Below are 12807 nucleotides of genomic sequence, written 5' to 3'. Positions count from 1 at the left end.
ATTATTTAAAAGGAAACTTTGGTCAAATTCTGACTCCAAGTCACCCTTCCTCTCCTTCAAGCCTAGCTTATACGATTTGATTAAGGGTCTTTCAGACTCCACGGGTCAAAATGACTATTTTATCCTTTAAGTAGGCTTTGATGAAATTATTATAAATTTTTACTATCAACTTAAAATTGAGTCTAAACCTTAAAATGGTGGTGTGAACCAATTGAATTAAATATTAGGAAATTGAAGAATGATTAGAATACAGATCTTCATCCAATTATGAGATATATTTCTTAATCTTTGACTTGATATGCAGACAGCTATTCTATTTCATCCCATCTTTTTCTTAAAAAAATTAAATAATAAATCCTACTTCATGCACTTTTATCACATCTATCATATTTCATACTCATACCCTTTATCCATCTCCTTCACGCTTAAATTTCTTCCGCTTCATCAATTTTATGACATATTTAGACGTGTTCATATGACCCAAAAGTTTAGTTGAGTTAGATTTTTTTTTTTTTTTTATTTGGATCGAGTTAATTTTTCGAAAATTTGAAAATTTAGGTCAGTTTCACCCCGATATTTTCCAAAGTGTGAATCTACATGAAGATTTTCAAAGTGGAATGAGAGAATGAATCGAACAGAATGTGAACATATAAATTGTAAAGATATTATGAATGGATTTAAAAATGCAATATTTAACAAAACTTTAGTGGTTGCCATTTAAACTAAAGATGTCCTACACGTTTGGACAAAACCTCTGTATTATTCTATGCAGTTCGTATCAAGGTTGATCCCTTTTGAAATGGAAATGATAGCTTAATAATTAATGGATATACCCATTCCATATGCTTCAAAAATAATCATTGTTTTTGGCCCATAGGAAACCAAAACGCTATAAATTTAGAAGATATCTTTATGAGGCAATGAACGTAGAGAGTCTGAGGAAGATGGAAAAGAAGCCTTATTTTGCAGTGCTACTCAGACATAGCATTTATGCAGGAATGTTTCTGCTCTCCAAAGCTGCCTTTGATGGCGGAATGAACAACTTTATCTTTGTTTTCTATAGGCAAGCCATAGCCACTGTGTTCTTGTTGCCCATCGCTTTGTATTTTGAATGGTAACTCACTTTTTAGTCTAACTTTTTGCTTTTCTTTCTTCATTTTCTTAGCTTTCGGTTTGATTTTCTGTTTGTTTCTCAGGAAAACTGCGCCTCCCCTTTCATTTGTCACCTTCGCCAAGATCTTTATGCTTTCTTTATTTGGGTATGCTTTTATTGCTCCTCTCTTTGATTTTGGTTAAAAAAACACATTTGATCTTCATCTTGTGTAACTTGCATGAATGGATTTAGATTTTGTAGTTTTATATTTGCGAAGGTTTATACGATGTTTTAAAGTTTATAACGATGGAAGGACGAGAAAGTCTTCTTCGTCTCTGTTCTTGTCTCCTATTTCAATTCCTATCTCTGCCAAATTCTTTATTTGCTACCGGAGAATTCTTTGGGATTAATGTATAATTTTCATTTTTCCAATATAATTTCTACCCATAAAAATAAAATATTCTAATAAATTAAAGAATATTCCATACACTAATATTTTATATGCAAAAATAGTATAGAATATTCTAACATATTTTTTAAAACACTCCAATTTCAATATTTTAACATACATGTTCCACATTTAAAAAAAAAATATTTATTTATTTATTTATTAAATATAGAAATAATAAATAATATATTGAGATAAAGAGGGGACTTGGGTGGGGTCAACGTGGGGAAGGAGATGAAAAATATAATTTTTACCTCCGACCCTGTTTAGCTAATAGGGAGGAATCTCTCTTCGCTCCATACCTCAATCTCCGTTACGACGAGGATTTTTAACCTTGTTCGAGACACAGTCTTGAGAGTTAAATAGGCATTGAGGATTTTCAAGCCTGTTCGAGACACGGTCTTCAGAGTTAAATAGGCATCTCTGTTTATTATTTGTTATTGAAGTACGTATATATGTTATAGATCGAAAAATCATTATATACCAAAAATGAATGCTTTTATATTTTATAGAAAAGAAATCAATTTACCTATTTCAATTTTATAAGTAAAATCAAGTTTTATAAGTGAATAAATTTAAGATGTTTATGATTCTATTTAAAATAATCTAACTCATAATTTCCTAAAAACCAAATTATGTAACCTCAAATGTTTGTTATTCTATTCGTAGGATCACGGCAAGTCTCGATCTTCAAGGAGTTGCTCTTATTTATACGTCAGCAAGTTTAGCTGCAGCAACTGTAAATTCTATTCCGGTCTTTACCTTTCTTTTTGCTCTTCTATTCAGGTAAACTACAGATTTAAATTTTGGTATTTAAACTTTCGAGCGTTGGTTCGTATGATTTTGGAGTAATGCCTAATATGTTCTTAAACTTAAAAAAGATTCATTAGGTATCTAATCGGACTTAATTATTAAATATTTTTAGGTTAAATCGGAAGTTTTGTGTAATAAATCATGCCTAGGATTTGGAATTTGGATACGGCACATGATCGGCCCGACATTCCTCTGCACCCCTTGTGACATGGTCACTTTACTTACTTCTTACTTCAAAGAGTGAAAACTATCCCAACAAATCAACGTAGGTCTTTTCAACTACAAACCAACACAAGTTCTTTCCGTATGCTTTACCCTCATCCACATACTTCCTATGAAAACTTACGGGAGGTCACTCATTAAAGAATTGTTCCAAGCAAAACACACTTAATTTTGAAGTTATACGATTAAGCCACCGAAAAAAAAAAGGTGCACTTTGTTCGTATAGGTAGTAACTTTCCATCTATTTAAGCCTTTCTTAGCTTTTATATCCTGATGACGGATTAGGGTTTGGAATCTAAATTCGACACATGATAGCCTCAACATTTTCCTGCAACGTGGTGATTTTACTTACTCCTTGTTTAGAAGAGTGAAGACTATCCCCAAAATTCATACCCAAAATTCATCCCCACAAGCCAACACAGATTCTTTTAGCATGTTTTGTCCTAACTCACGTCCTTTCCAAAAGATCATTGTTTCAAGCAAAACACATTTAACTTTAGAGTTCTTACGATTGAGCCACCAAGAAGGTGCACCTTGTTGGTATCGGTAGTAACTTTCAATTCTTTTAAAGTCTTTCTTAATCATCTTATTCTCAAGATCGCTCTCATTCGATTATGGTATCGAAAGATCAAAAACCTATTTTCTGTAATGGCCCAAACTCACCGCTAGTAGATACTGTCGTCCTCTTTGAGCTTTTCCTTTCAGACTTCCACTCAAGGCTTTAAAACGCATCTGCTTGAGAAAGGTTTCCACACCCTTATAAAGGGTGTTTCGTTCTCCTCCCCAACCAATGTGAGATTGTGGGATCTCACAATTCTTTCAATCCTCAATCCTAATTCTCAATCTCACCAACCATGTCACGATCTAATTTTCAAGGTTTCGAAGCACAGACCATAACAAAAAAGACAAACAAACAAAAGTACGATAAAATACACATAAATATGGTAAAAAATTTCAAAACTTAGAAGGAAACAACAACTCATTTGAAATATAAACCGAAATCAATTACAAATGGGTCGGTGTTGTTCAAATTTATTACAAAATGGTAAAATTTTTGGTTCATTGTTTGGCAGGTTGGAGGTGCTGAGGTTAAGGTCAATAGTAGGAATAGCAAAGGTTGGAGGAATAGTGTTTTGTACGGGCGGTGTGTTGGTTTTGGTGTTCTACAAAGGCCCTCAGCTCACTCTCTTTAACAATCACCACCTTTTTACTATACATAACCAACATCCACTGCATGATGCTTCAACCCACACTTGGTTAAAGGGTTGCCTCCTAATGATGGCTTCAAATATCTTATGGGCTTTATCACTTGTTCTTCAGGTACTTACTTAATTTCTTTGTAATTCTACGAGTCAACACGTGTTTAATAACGATTTTGTTTTTAATTATCGAGTCTTTTGGTTTAATACAGGCGTTCGTACTGAAAAGTTATCCCTCAACGCTTCTTTTCACTACCCTTCAATGTCTTGTTAGCTCGTTTCAATCATTTATTGTTGCCATTGCTTTGGAGAGAGACCTTGACGAATGGAAATTGGGTTGGGATCTAAGACTTCTTGCAGTTTTATATTGTGTAAGTTATTTCGTTCTTTACTTGAATTTTGTTGATGTGAAAAAAGTTATCGCCGTGATTGCATATACGAATTGTCGCTTCTAAGAGTGAAGTTTATCCCCAAAGAACAACACGAGCCATGTTGTCCTCATTCACATACTTTCTAAAAAAAATCTTAGAAGGTCACCTAACATAGGATTGCTCGTGACCTTCTAAGATGCCCACCAACTCCACCTTGGTTCGTCCGGCGTAAAGCCAACATGACTCGTGTTAGGTCACCTTCTAAGAAAATCTAAGAAAAAAGGTGTACCTAATTGATATAGGTAGTAATTTCAGTTTTTTTTTAAGTATTTCTCACGAATCCTATCCTTAGAATCACTTTCGTTCAGATAAGGTCTCGATTTATTCATGTATCCCTTATTAACTCGGGCATCACATATCCACCAACTCCTCCTTGGTTCATCCTTGAATTACGTCCTACTAGGAGAGGTACCACTCTGACATCATTTGTAATGCATTATGTCGGATTTAGAATCCAAATTCAACACCCAACATTCTCCGGCATCCCCTAGGACATGACCTATCACCTATTTGTCGCTTCTAAGAGTGAAGTCTATTCCCACAAACTAACATGTCTTTTCAGCATGCTTTCGTCTTTTTTTACATGTTTCCTATGACATGACCATGTCACCTATTTGTCGCTTCTATGATACTTAAATCTCATACATCAGAGTAAAACATCAAAGTGTTCGAATAATTCTACGTTTATCTAGTAATCAATAAAGATAACAATATTTGGTGCAGGGAATAGTGGCAACTGGGGTTACATATTCTATTCAAACGTGGCTCATTAAGAAGAAAGGGCCCGTTTTCTTAGCCATGTCAACACCAATTGTTCTTGTCCTTACAACTCTTGGTTCGGCCTTTCTTTTTGGCGAGAATATCAGCCTTGGAAGGTAACTTAAGAGTTTACTTCATACTTGTTTCATTCGACCCAAAATTGAATATTCTATTAAAAAATCATCACTATTCTAATAGAGTTAAAGTTTAATAATTAGAGTTTTTTTTTGGTTGGTTGCAGTGGCATAGGAGGGCTGTTATTGATCGCAGGTCTGTACAGTGTGCTATGGGGAAAGAGCAAAGAGCTGAAACTCAATTTAGGGCCAAAAGAAATAGACAGAGAATGCAGTTTGCCAGTGAAAGAAAGCGACACAACTAAATCATGACAACTCACTATTTTCCTTTAGGCTTTCATTTTATTTCATTTCATTTTAGATAAATCTTAAAATTTTTGTTATTTTGAAATTATTTTTTCTTCAATTTAATAAAAAATAATAATTCTTTTCATGTAAAGCGGAATTGAGCTATTAGATTATGTTTTAAAGGAGGGCTTGAACCTCCGACAGTGTGGTTAACAGCCACACGCTCTAACCAACTAAACTTTGTTGTAGCCCAAGCCCATTTTTAGTAGATATTTTTCGTTTTTGTCCATTATGTGTCGCCATCAGCATATCGTTTAAAATGCTTCTACCACCATACCATATAAGGAATGTCGCCATCAGCATCATCGTTTTAAAACGTGTCTACTAAGGAGAGGTTTCCACACCATATAAGCAATGTTTCGTTCCCTCTCCAACTGCTAGAAGATCTTGTCTGTTTTGGCCTATTACGTATCGTCGTCAACCTCATAATTTTAAAACGCGTCTACTAGGAAGATGTTTCTATTAAACATACAATAGATCATATCTGTACAAATCTATGATTTCCTGGTTTGTTACCAAATCTATGATTTTATGGTTTGTTATGCAATCTCATTATACATCTATAAATACACGAGGTTGTGACCCATATAGGTCGCAGTGCCATTCAACTTAACATGGTATCAGAACCAAGGTTTATTCATTAACAATGTCTATCATATCTTCTTCCTTCTCCCCATCAACCATCTCCAACACGATCTCAATTACCATGGCGTCGACTTTTGACCCAATCCCTCTTCACCAGGTCTGAGGAGATTCTTCACGATGTGGTTGCTGCTACTATGTTTAAGGAGGCGTGGGATACCCTGCAGCGGATGTTTTTGTCGTCAACTCGTGCTCGCACTGTTCAGATCCGTGTTGAGCTCGCCACGTCCAAGAAACGCGATCTGTCTACTGCAAATTATTTTCGCAAGATCAAAGGGCTGGCCACCGAGCCGACCGCCGCCAGCTCTGCCTTGCAGGATAATGATGTCATCTCGTATCTTCTTGCTAGTCTTGGCCCTGACTATGATCCCTTTGTCACCTCGATGACTATCAAGAGTGAAGCCCTCACGCTTGACGATGTGTTTACACATTTAATGGCGTTTGAAGCTCGCCAACAACAACATCAAGCTGAACTTCAGTTAAATCCTGGATTTTATGCCAATTATGCTGGTCGTGGTGGTCAGCATAAGAACTGTGGGCATAGGGATCGTGGTCATGGCCGTTCTCAAGGTGGTGCGCCCTCTCGTCCTACTAGTGATCGTCGTGACCCTTCTGCTCGTCCTTCCTGCCATATTTGCGGCAACGTGGAGCATACTGTTGTTCGCTGCTGGCATAGGATGGATGAGTCCTATCAAGATGAACCTCCTTCTGCTCCTTCTGCGGCACTGGCGACTACTTCCTCTTACAAGATTGATCCAAATTTGTACAGCGACATAGGCGCCACTGATCATATCACCAGTGACCTAGATCATCTCGTTGTGAGTGAACGCTATCATAGAGGTGAACAAGTTCAAGTCAGCAATGGAGCAGGCTTGCGTAATTTGCATACTGGTCATTCTTTAATTAATATTGCTGCTCGTCCTCTTGCACTGCATAATATTTTGCATGTGCCTGAAATTTCCAAACATCTTCTTTCCGTCATAAATTTTTTCGTGATAATGACGTATTTTTTTAATACCATCCTTGGCATTTTTCTATTAAGGATCGACAGTCGATGAAAAGTCTTCTAGACGGGAGGTGTGAGTCTGGTCTCTATCCTATTAAGCCATCTGATGTCGATGCTCTCAAGCACGCCTTAGTGAGCAGATCTACTACTCACACCCAATGCATGCACGTCTTGGACATCCTTCATCTCAAGTAGTAAAGTCAATTTTGCGTCTCAATAATATTTCTTGTGCTAGTGAGTCACCTTTGTCGGTTTGTAATGTATGTTAGTGAGCAAAAAGTCGTCAGTTACCATATACTAGTTCTTCTCCTAGGTCTTCATCACCTTTGGAACTAATTTTTTCGGATGTATAGGGCCCTGCACCTCCATCTGTTGGGGGTTTTAAATATTATATTAGCTTCATTGATGATTTCAGTAAATTTTCGTGGATCTATTTGATGCATGATCGTCCAGAAGCTCCTCGTATACTTTTGCAGTTCCAAGCTCATGTTGAGCGCCTCCTAGATACTAAAATCAAGTGTGTCCAGTCTGATTGGGGTGGGAAATATCATAAAATTCATAATACATTCTTTCGTTCCCTTGGAATTGCTCATCGTGTTTCGTGCCCTCACACGCATCAACAAAATGGGTCTGCTAAATGCAAGCACCATCATATTGTTGAAACTGACCTAGCCCTTCTAGCTCATGCTAATGTACCTATTAAATTTTGGGATGACGTATTTCTTACAGCCACATATCTCATCAATCATCTTCCTACTCGTGTCATCGATAATAAAAGCCCCTTAGAACGTTTTTTTCATACCCCACCAAATTACTCCTTATTAAAAGTTTTTGGGTGTGTTTGTTGGCCTCATCTTCGTCCTTATAACAAACAAAAGCTATCTTTTTGATCCAAGGAATGCGTCTTTCTAGGCTACAATTCTTTACATAAAGGGTATAAGTGTCTTGACACTGATTTTAGTCGTGTCTATATTTCTAGAGACATCATATTTAATGAGAATGTTTTTTCGTTCAAGAGAGCCCCACCCAATTCTTTCCCAACCTTGCAGCCGACGCACAATGCCCCTAATTTGTGCACCTTGCATTTGGGTAGCAGCAGTACTGATATGAACCAAAAAAACATCAATCATACAATATACTTCAATGAAGATGTGAAGAAAAGGCTGTCAAAATTATCAAAAGATATTCCAATTCATACCACATTGAAGAAGAATGAAGTTTGATTGTTATAAATTTTGGGTGGGTTACAATTTATAGTAATTTAGAGTTATTGTGTTTTACATAATGGCTAATTATGGCCATAAAGTATGAATGTTACCGCTCTTGGAATGCCTTTCATTTTGTAGACTATATAAAATCATGTATGTTGTATTTGTAAGTAGACTTGGAAAATATAGTAAAAGAAGCATTTGTGCTCTTCTTTAGCCAATGGCTAAGTTTCTTTGCAATTCTATGTAGTTTAGGTTGCATGAGAATCATTCAAGCTCGACATGATCAATCTTGCTTGTGGAATGATTCGAATCTCAATCAAGTGTTCTTGCCTTGAGATATTTGATCAACAAGAATCATTCAAGCTAGACATGATCGATCTTGCTTGTGGAGTGATTCGAATCTCAAACAAAGTTCTTGCCTTGAGATATTTGATCAACAAGGTAATCCGAATCTTATTCCCCAACCTTGCAGCCGACGCACAATGCCCCTGATTTGTGCACATTGCATTTGGGTAGCAGCAGTACTAATTTGGATAATGATCATATGCATATATCTGTGCCTACTAACTCTTTGGATGCAGAAAATCTGGTGCCCACATCAGCTTCAAAATTGCCGCTGCAATCCTCTGCGTTGCTGCCGCACGAATCGGCGTTGGATGTTTCACCAATGATTGGGGCCTCGGATCCTCCGCCAGCAGATGATATTGCACAATGTCCAGTCAGATCCTCAGCCACTGGTCAACCGACTGCTGTAGCACCGGTTGCTCCCCTCGCAACGGCTAGTACAGCTCTCCCCTCAATTGTGGATCCTGCACCTACTACTCATCCGTATCGTACTCGATTGAAGCACAATATCAAGAAACCCAAAGTGTGTACACATGGAACAGTAACATATTATGTAGTTCGGTCTTCTGCCTCTGAACCTACTTCACATATTACTGCTATGGAGCATCCCCTCTGGCGTCAAGCAATAATTGATGAATTTCAGACACTTCTAACAAATAAAACATGGCACTTAGTTTCTCCTCGTGTTGGTCTTAATGTTATTGATTGCAAATGGGTTTTCAAGCTCAAGCAAAAGCCAGATGACTCTATTGATCGCTACAAAGCACACCTGGTTGCTAAAGGGTTTAAACAGCAGTATGACGTTGATTATGATGATACCTTTAGTCTAGTTGTTAAGTTCACTACCATTCGGCTCTTATTATCTCTTGCTATTTCTCGTGGTTGCACTATTCAGCAGATTGATATTCAAAATGTTTTTCTTCGTGGCTTTCTTAATGAAGATGTTTATATGAAGCAGACCCCTGGATGTGTGGATTCTCAACATCCTGGTTATCTCTGCAAGCTGGATAAGTCGCTTTATGGCCTCAAACAAGCTTCGCGTGCCTGGTTTTCTCGCCTTAGCTCCAAACTTTTACAGCTGGATTTTACACCTTCAAAGGCTGATGTCTCTCTTTTCATTTTTAACAAGACGAGCATTCAAATATATATCCTCATCTATGTTGATGACATTATTATCATCAGCTCATCTTATACGACTACTGAGAAACTTCTTACACTGCTTCGGGATGATTTTGCCGTCAAGGATCTTGGCATTTTGAGTTATTTTCTTGGGATTGAGGTCCGCCATACTTCCAATGGACTTGTTCTAACACAACATAAATATATTCAAGATTTATTGTCCATAACCAATATGCTCACCCCCGAAAGGTGTGCCCACACCTATGCTTCCTAGTGAGAAGTTGTTATTGGATGGAGGTGAAAAGCTCTCGCCTGAGGATACTACTTGCTATCGGAGTGTCATTGGTGCTCTCCAATATTTGTCTCTGACACGTCCTGATATATCCTTCTATGTCAATAGAGTGTGTCAGTTCATGTCCTCCCCGACTTCTGTACATTGGGCGGCAGTCAAGCAAATTCTTCGTTATCTACATGACACTATTGATATGGGCTTGTGTCTTACAAAGTTCAGCACTGATTTGCTGAATGCCTTTTCGGATGCTGATTGGGTTGGGAATCCTGATGATCGTCGAAGCACTGGAGGCTATGTGATCCTTCTTTGGTGGCAATCTTATCTCCTGGAGTTCAAGGAAACAATCGGCAGTTTCTCGTTTTAGTACGGAGGCCGAATATAAGGCGGTTGTTGATGCCACTGTCGAATTAATCTAGATCCAAGTCCTCTTGCGTGAGCTCGGGATCTCACAAGCGCGAGCGCCTAGCCTGTGGTGTGACAACATTGATGCCACCTATCTGGCCGTAAATCCAATCTTTCATCAATGAACGAAGCATGTTGAGGTTGATTATCACTTCGTTCGTGAACGAGTATCGACTCGTCAGCTTGATGTGCAACTCATATCTTCCAAAGATCAGCTCGCTGATATCATGACAAAGCCACTGTCAAATCTATGATTTCATGGTTTGTTATGCAATCTCATTATACATCTATAAATACATGAGGTCGTGACCCATATAGGTCACAGTGCCATTTAACTTAACAGTTTCCACACCCATGTAAAAAATGCTTTATTTTTCCTCTCCAACAAATGTGTATCATAATAAGCAGTCGCGAGACGGCGTGGGCTTGCATTGTCACTATTGTATCCTAGATTGAGTATAAATACATCTATGTAAAGGTTAAGACTCTTCCACAATAATTTCCATTCAATCAACATTTCGAGAAGTGACCCTACACACAAGCTTGCTAGCTATTCATCTTTCCATGAGGTCCATCACTAGAAGGAGGGCTTGAACCTCCAACCTTGTGACTAAGGCCACACGCTCTAATCAATTGAGCTATTCCACTATTCCAACCACTCATTGGTAATGGCTCAAGCCCACTAGTAGTAGATATTGTTTGCTTTTGCACATTATATATCACCTCAGTCTCACGATTTTAAAATGCGTCTACTAGGGAGAGGTTCCTACACCCTTACAAGGAATGTTTCATCCCCACTCTGGCCGATGTGAGATCTCACAATCCACCACCCATGTTGGCACACCGCTCAGTGGCTAACTCTTATACCTTTCGTAATAGCTCAAACCCATCGCTAGCAGATATTATCCACTTTTGCCAATTATGTGTCACCATCAGCATCACCGTTTTAAAACGCGTCTACCAAGGAGAGGTTTTCATACCATATAAGGAATGCTTCGTTTCCTTCCCCAATCGTTAGAAGATATTGTTCATTTTGGCTTGTTACGCATCGTCATCAACCTCATAGTTTTAAAATGCGTCTACTAGGAAGATGTTTCCACGCCCATGTAAAAAATGTTGCTTTATTTTTTCCTCTCCAACATCTATGGGGTTCTAGCATTATGGATCTACCGACTCATCTATAGGGTGCATTGTCACTTTTGTGAACAACCAGTATCCTAGATTGAGGTATCTAAACCCTTATATAAGCAATATTTCATTCGCATCGCTAGAAGGAGAGCTTGAAACCCCAACCTTGTGATTAACAACCACACACTCTAACCAACTGAGTTATTCCAACCAATCATTGGTAATGGCCCAAGCCCACTAGTAGTAGATATGGTTCGATTTTGCTCGTTATGTATCGCCGTCAGCCTCACAATTTTAAAATGTGTCTACTAGGGAGAGGTTTCTACCCCCTTATAAGTAATGTTTCATCATCTCTCAAACTGATGTGGGATCTCACAATTCACCCCCACGCTAGCACACCCCCTAGTGGTTAACCCTGATACCTTTTCTAATAGCTCAAACTCACTGCTAGCCGATATTGTTCACTTTAGTTCATTATGTAACGTCATCAGCATCACCGTTTTAAAACGGGTTTACTAGGGAAAAATTTTTACACCCTTATAAGGAATGCTTCGTTTACCTCTCCAACCGCTAGAAGATATTGTCCGTTTTAGCCCGTTACATATCGTCGTCAACCTCATAGTTTTAAAACGTGTCTACTAGGGTGATGTTTCTACACTCTTGTGTAAGAAATACTTCATTTTCTTCTCCAACAAACGTGGGATCTCACAACAAACTATCAAGATGGCTAATTGGTTTAAGGCACCATATTCAAGTTTTGGAAAATTTGGGATGTTTAGATATAAATATGGCGATGTACCAACAGATTTCCTCAAAGTCGTGGAGATTTAGATGAAGTAACATTGTGGATATTAATTGAACTCACTAGATTTAAAATAGTCGTGACAAAAGCAAATAAAATAAAGGTAAAATAAAAATAGATTGAAATCTAATAAAAGTTAGCCTAAAGTTAGGTGTAATTTAAGACAAACAAAACGCCAGTTATATCTAATAAAAGTTAGTGTCGGCCATGGGACGCATGGGTGGGTGTGATTCTAGAGTCAAGTCCATCTATATGAAATATGAAAGCTCGCCAAATCTGGTAAATTTGGTGTCTATCGGACACTAGACGAACACTCCACAACACCGTATATCCATTTGCCAAAATCAAATCTACGTCTACTAGTTTAAAAATGCCTCAAAATGTACTTTAGGGGAGGTATGGTATTAGCTCTCCACCACCCAAGGGTCCTATGGCCTAAGTGGCTACCATATGTCACATACGTGTGTCACAAT

The 12807-nt window shown here is 38.0% G+C and overlaps 1 protein-coding gene and 1 non-coding gene across 2 annotated transcripts; both read left to right on the top strand.

Moving 5' to 3' along the window:
* Window positions 1–925: 925 nt before the first annotated feature.
* LOC111434974 (WAT1-related protein At5g64700-like) lies at window positions 926–5433 on the top strand. The gene is made up of 7 exons (XM_023072316.1): window positions 926–1114; window positions 1197–1259; window positions 2211–2327; window positions 3650–3896; window positions 3988–4146; window positions 4930–5081; window positions 5207–5433. Exons 1-7 carry the CDS (start codon window positions 945–947, stop codon window positions 5349–5351), a joined length of 1053 nt encoding a protein of 350 aa, XP_022928084.1. The 5' UTR covers window positions 926–944; the 3' UTR covers window positions 5352–5433.
* Window positions 5434–6337: 904 nt separating this feature from the next.
* Window positions 6338–6477, top strand: LOC111434998. Its single transcript, XR_002709019.1, has one exon. It is a non-coding gene; the product is annotated as a small nucleolar RNA Z247 (small nucleolar RNA).
* Window positions 6478–12807: the final 6330 nt, after the last annotated feature.

The sequence above is a fragment of the Cucurbita moschata genome, unplaced genomic scaffold, assembly GCF_002738365.1.
Source record: "Cucurbita moschata cultivar Rifu unplaced genomic scaffold, Cmos_1.0 Cmo_Scf00047, whole genome shotgun sequence".
NCBI classification, from domain to species: domain Eukaryota; kingdom Viridiplantae; phylum Streptophyta; class Magnoliopsida; order Cucurbitales; family Cucurbitaceae; genus Cucurbita; species Cucurbita moschata.
The sequence above is the reverse complement of the archived record's forward strand: the minus strand, read 5'-3'. Positions and strand labels throughout refer to the sequence as shown.

What these genes read in the sequence shown, in the direction of transcription:
- LOC111434974 (XM_023072316.1), top strand. Translation starts at nt 945, where the DNA reads ATGGAAAAGAAGCCTTATTTTGCAGTGCTACTCAGACATAGCATTTAT. An exon ending in ATCGCTTTGTATTTTGAATG is followed by an intron (nt 1,115 to 1,196) that starts GTAACTCACTTT and finishes TTTGTTTCTCAG; the next exon opens with GAAAACTGCGCCTCCCCTTT. An exon ending in GAGAATATCAGCCTTGGAAG is followed by an intron (nt 5,082 to 5,206) that starts GTAACTTAAGAG and finishes GGTTGGTTGCAG; the next exon opens with TGGCATAGGAGGGCTGTTAT.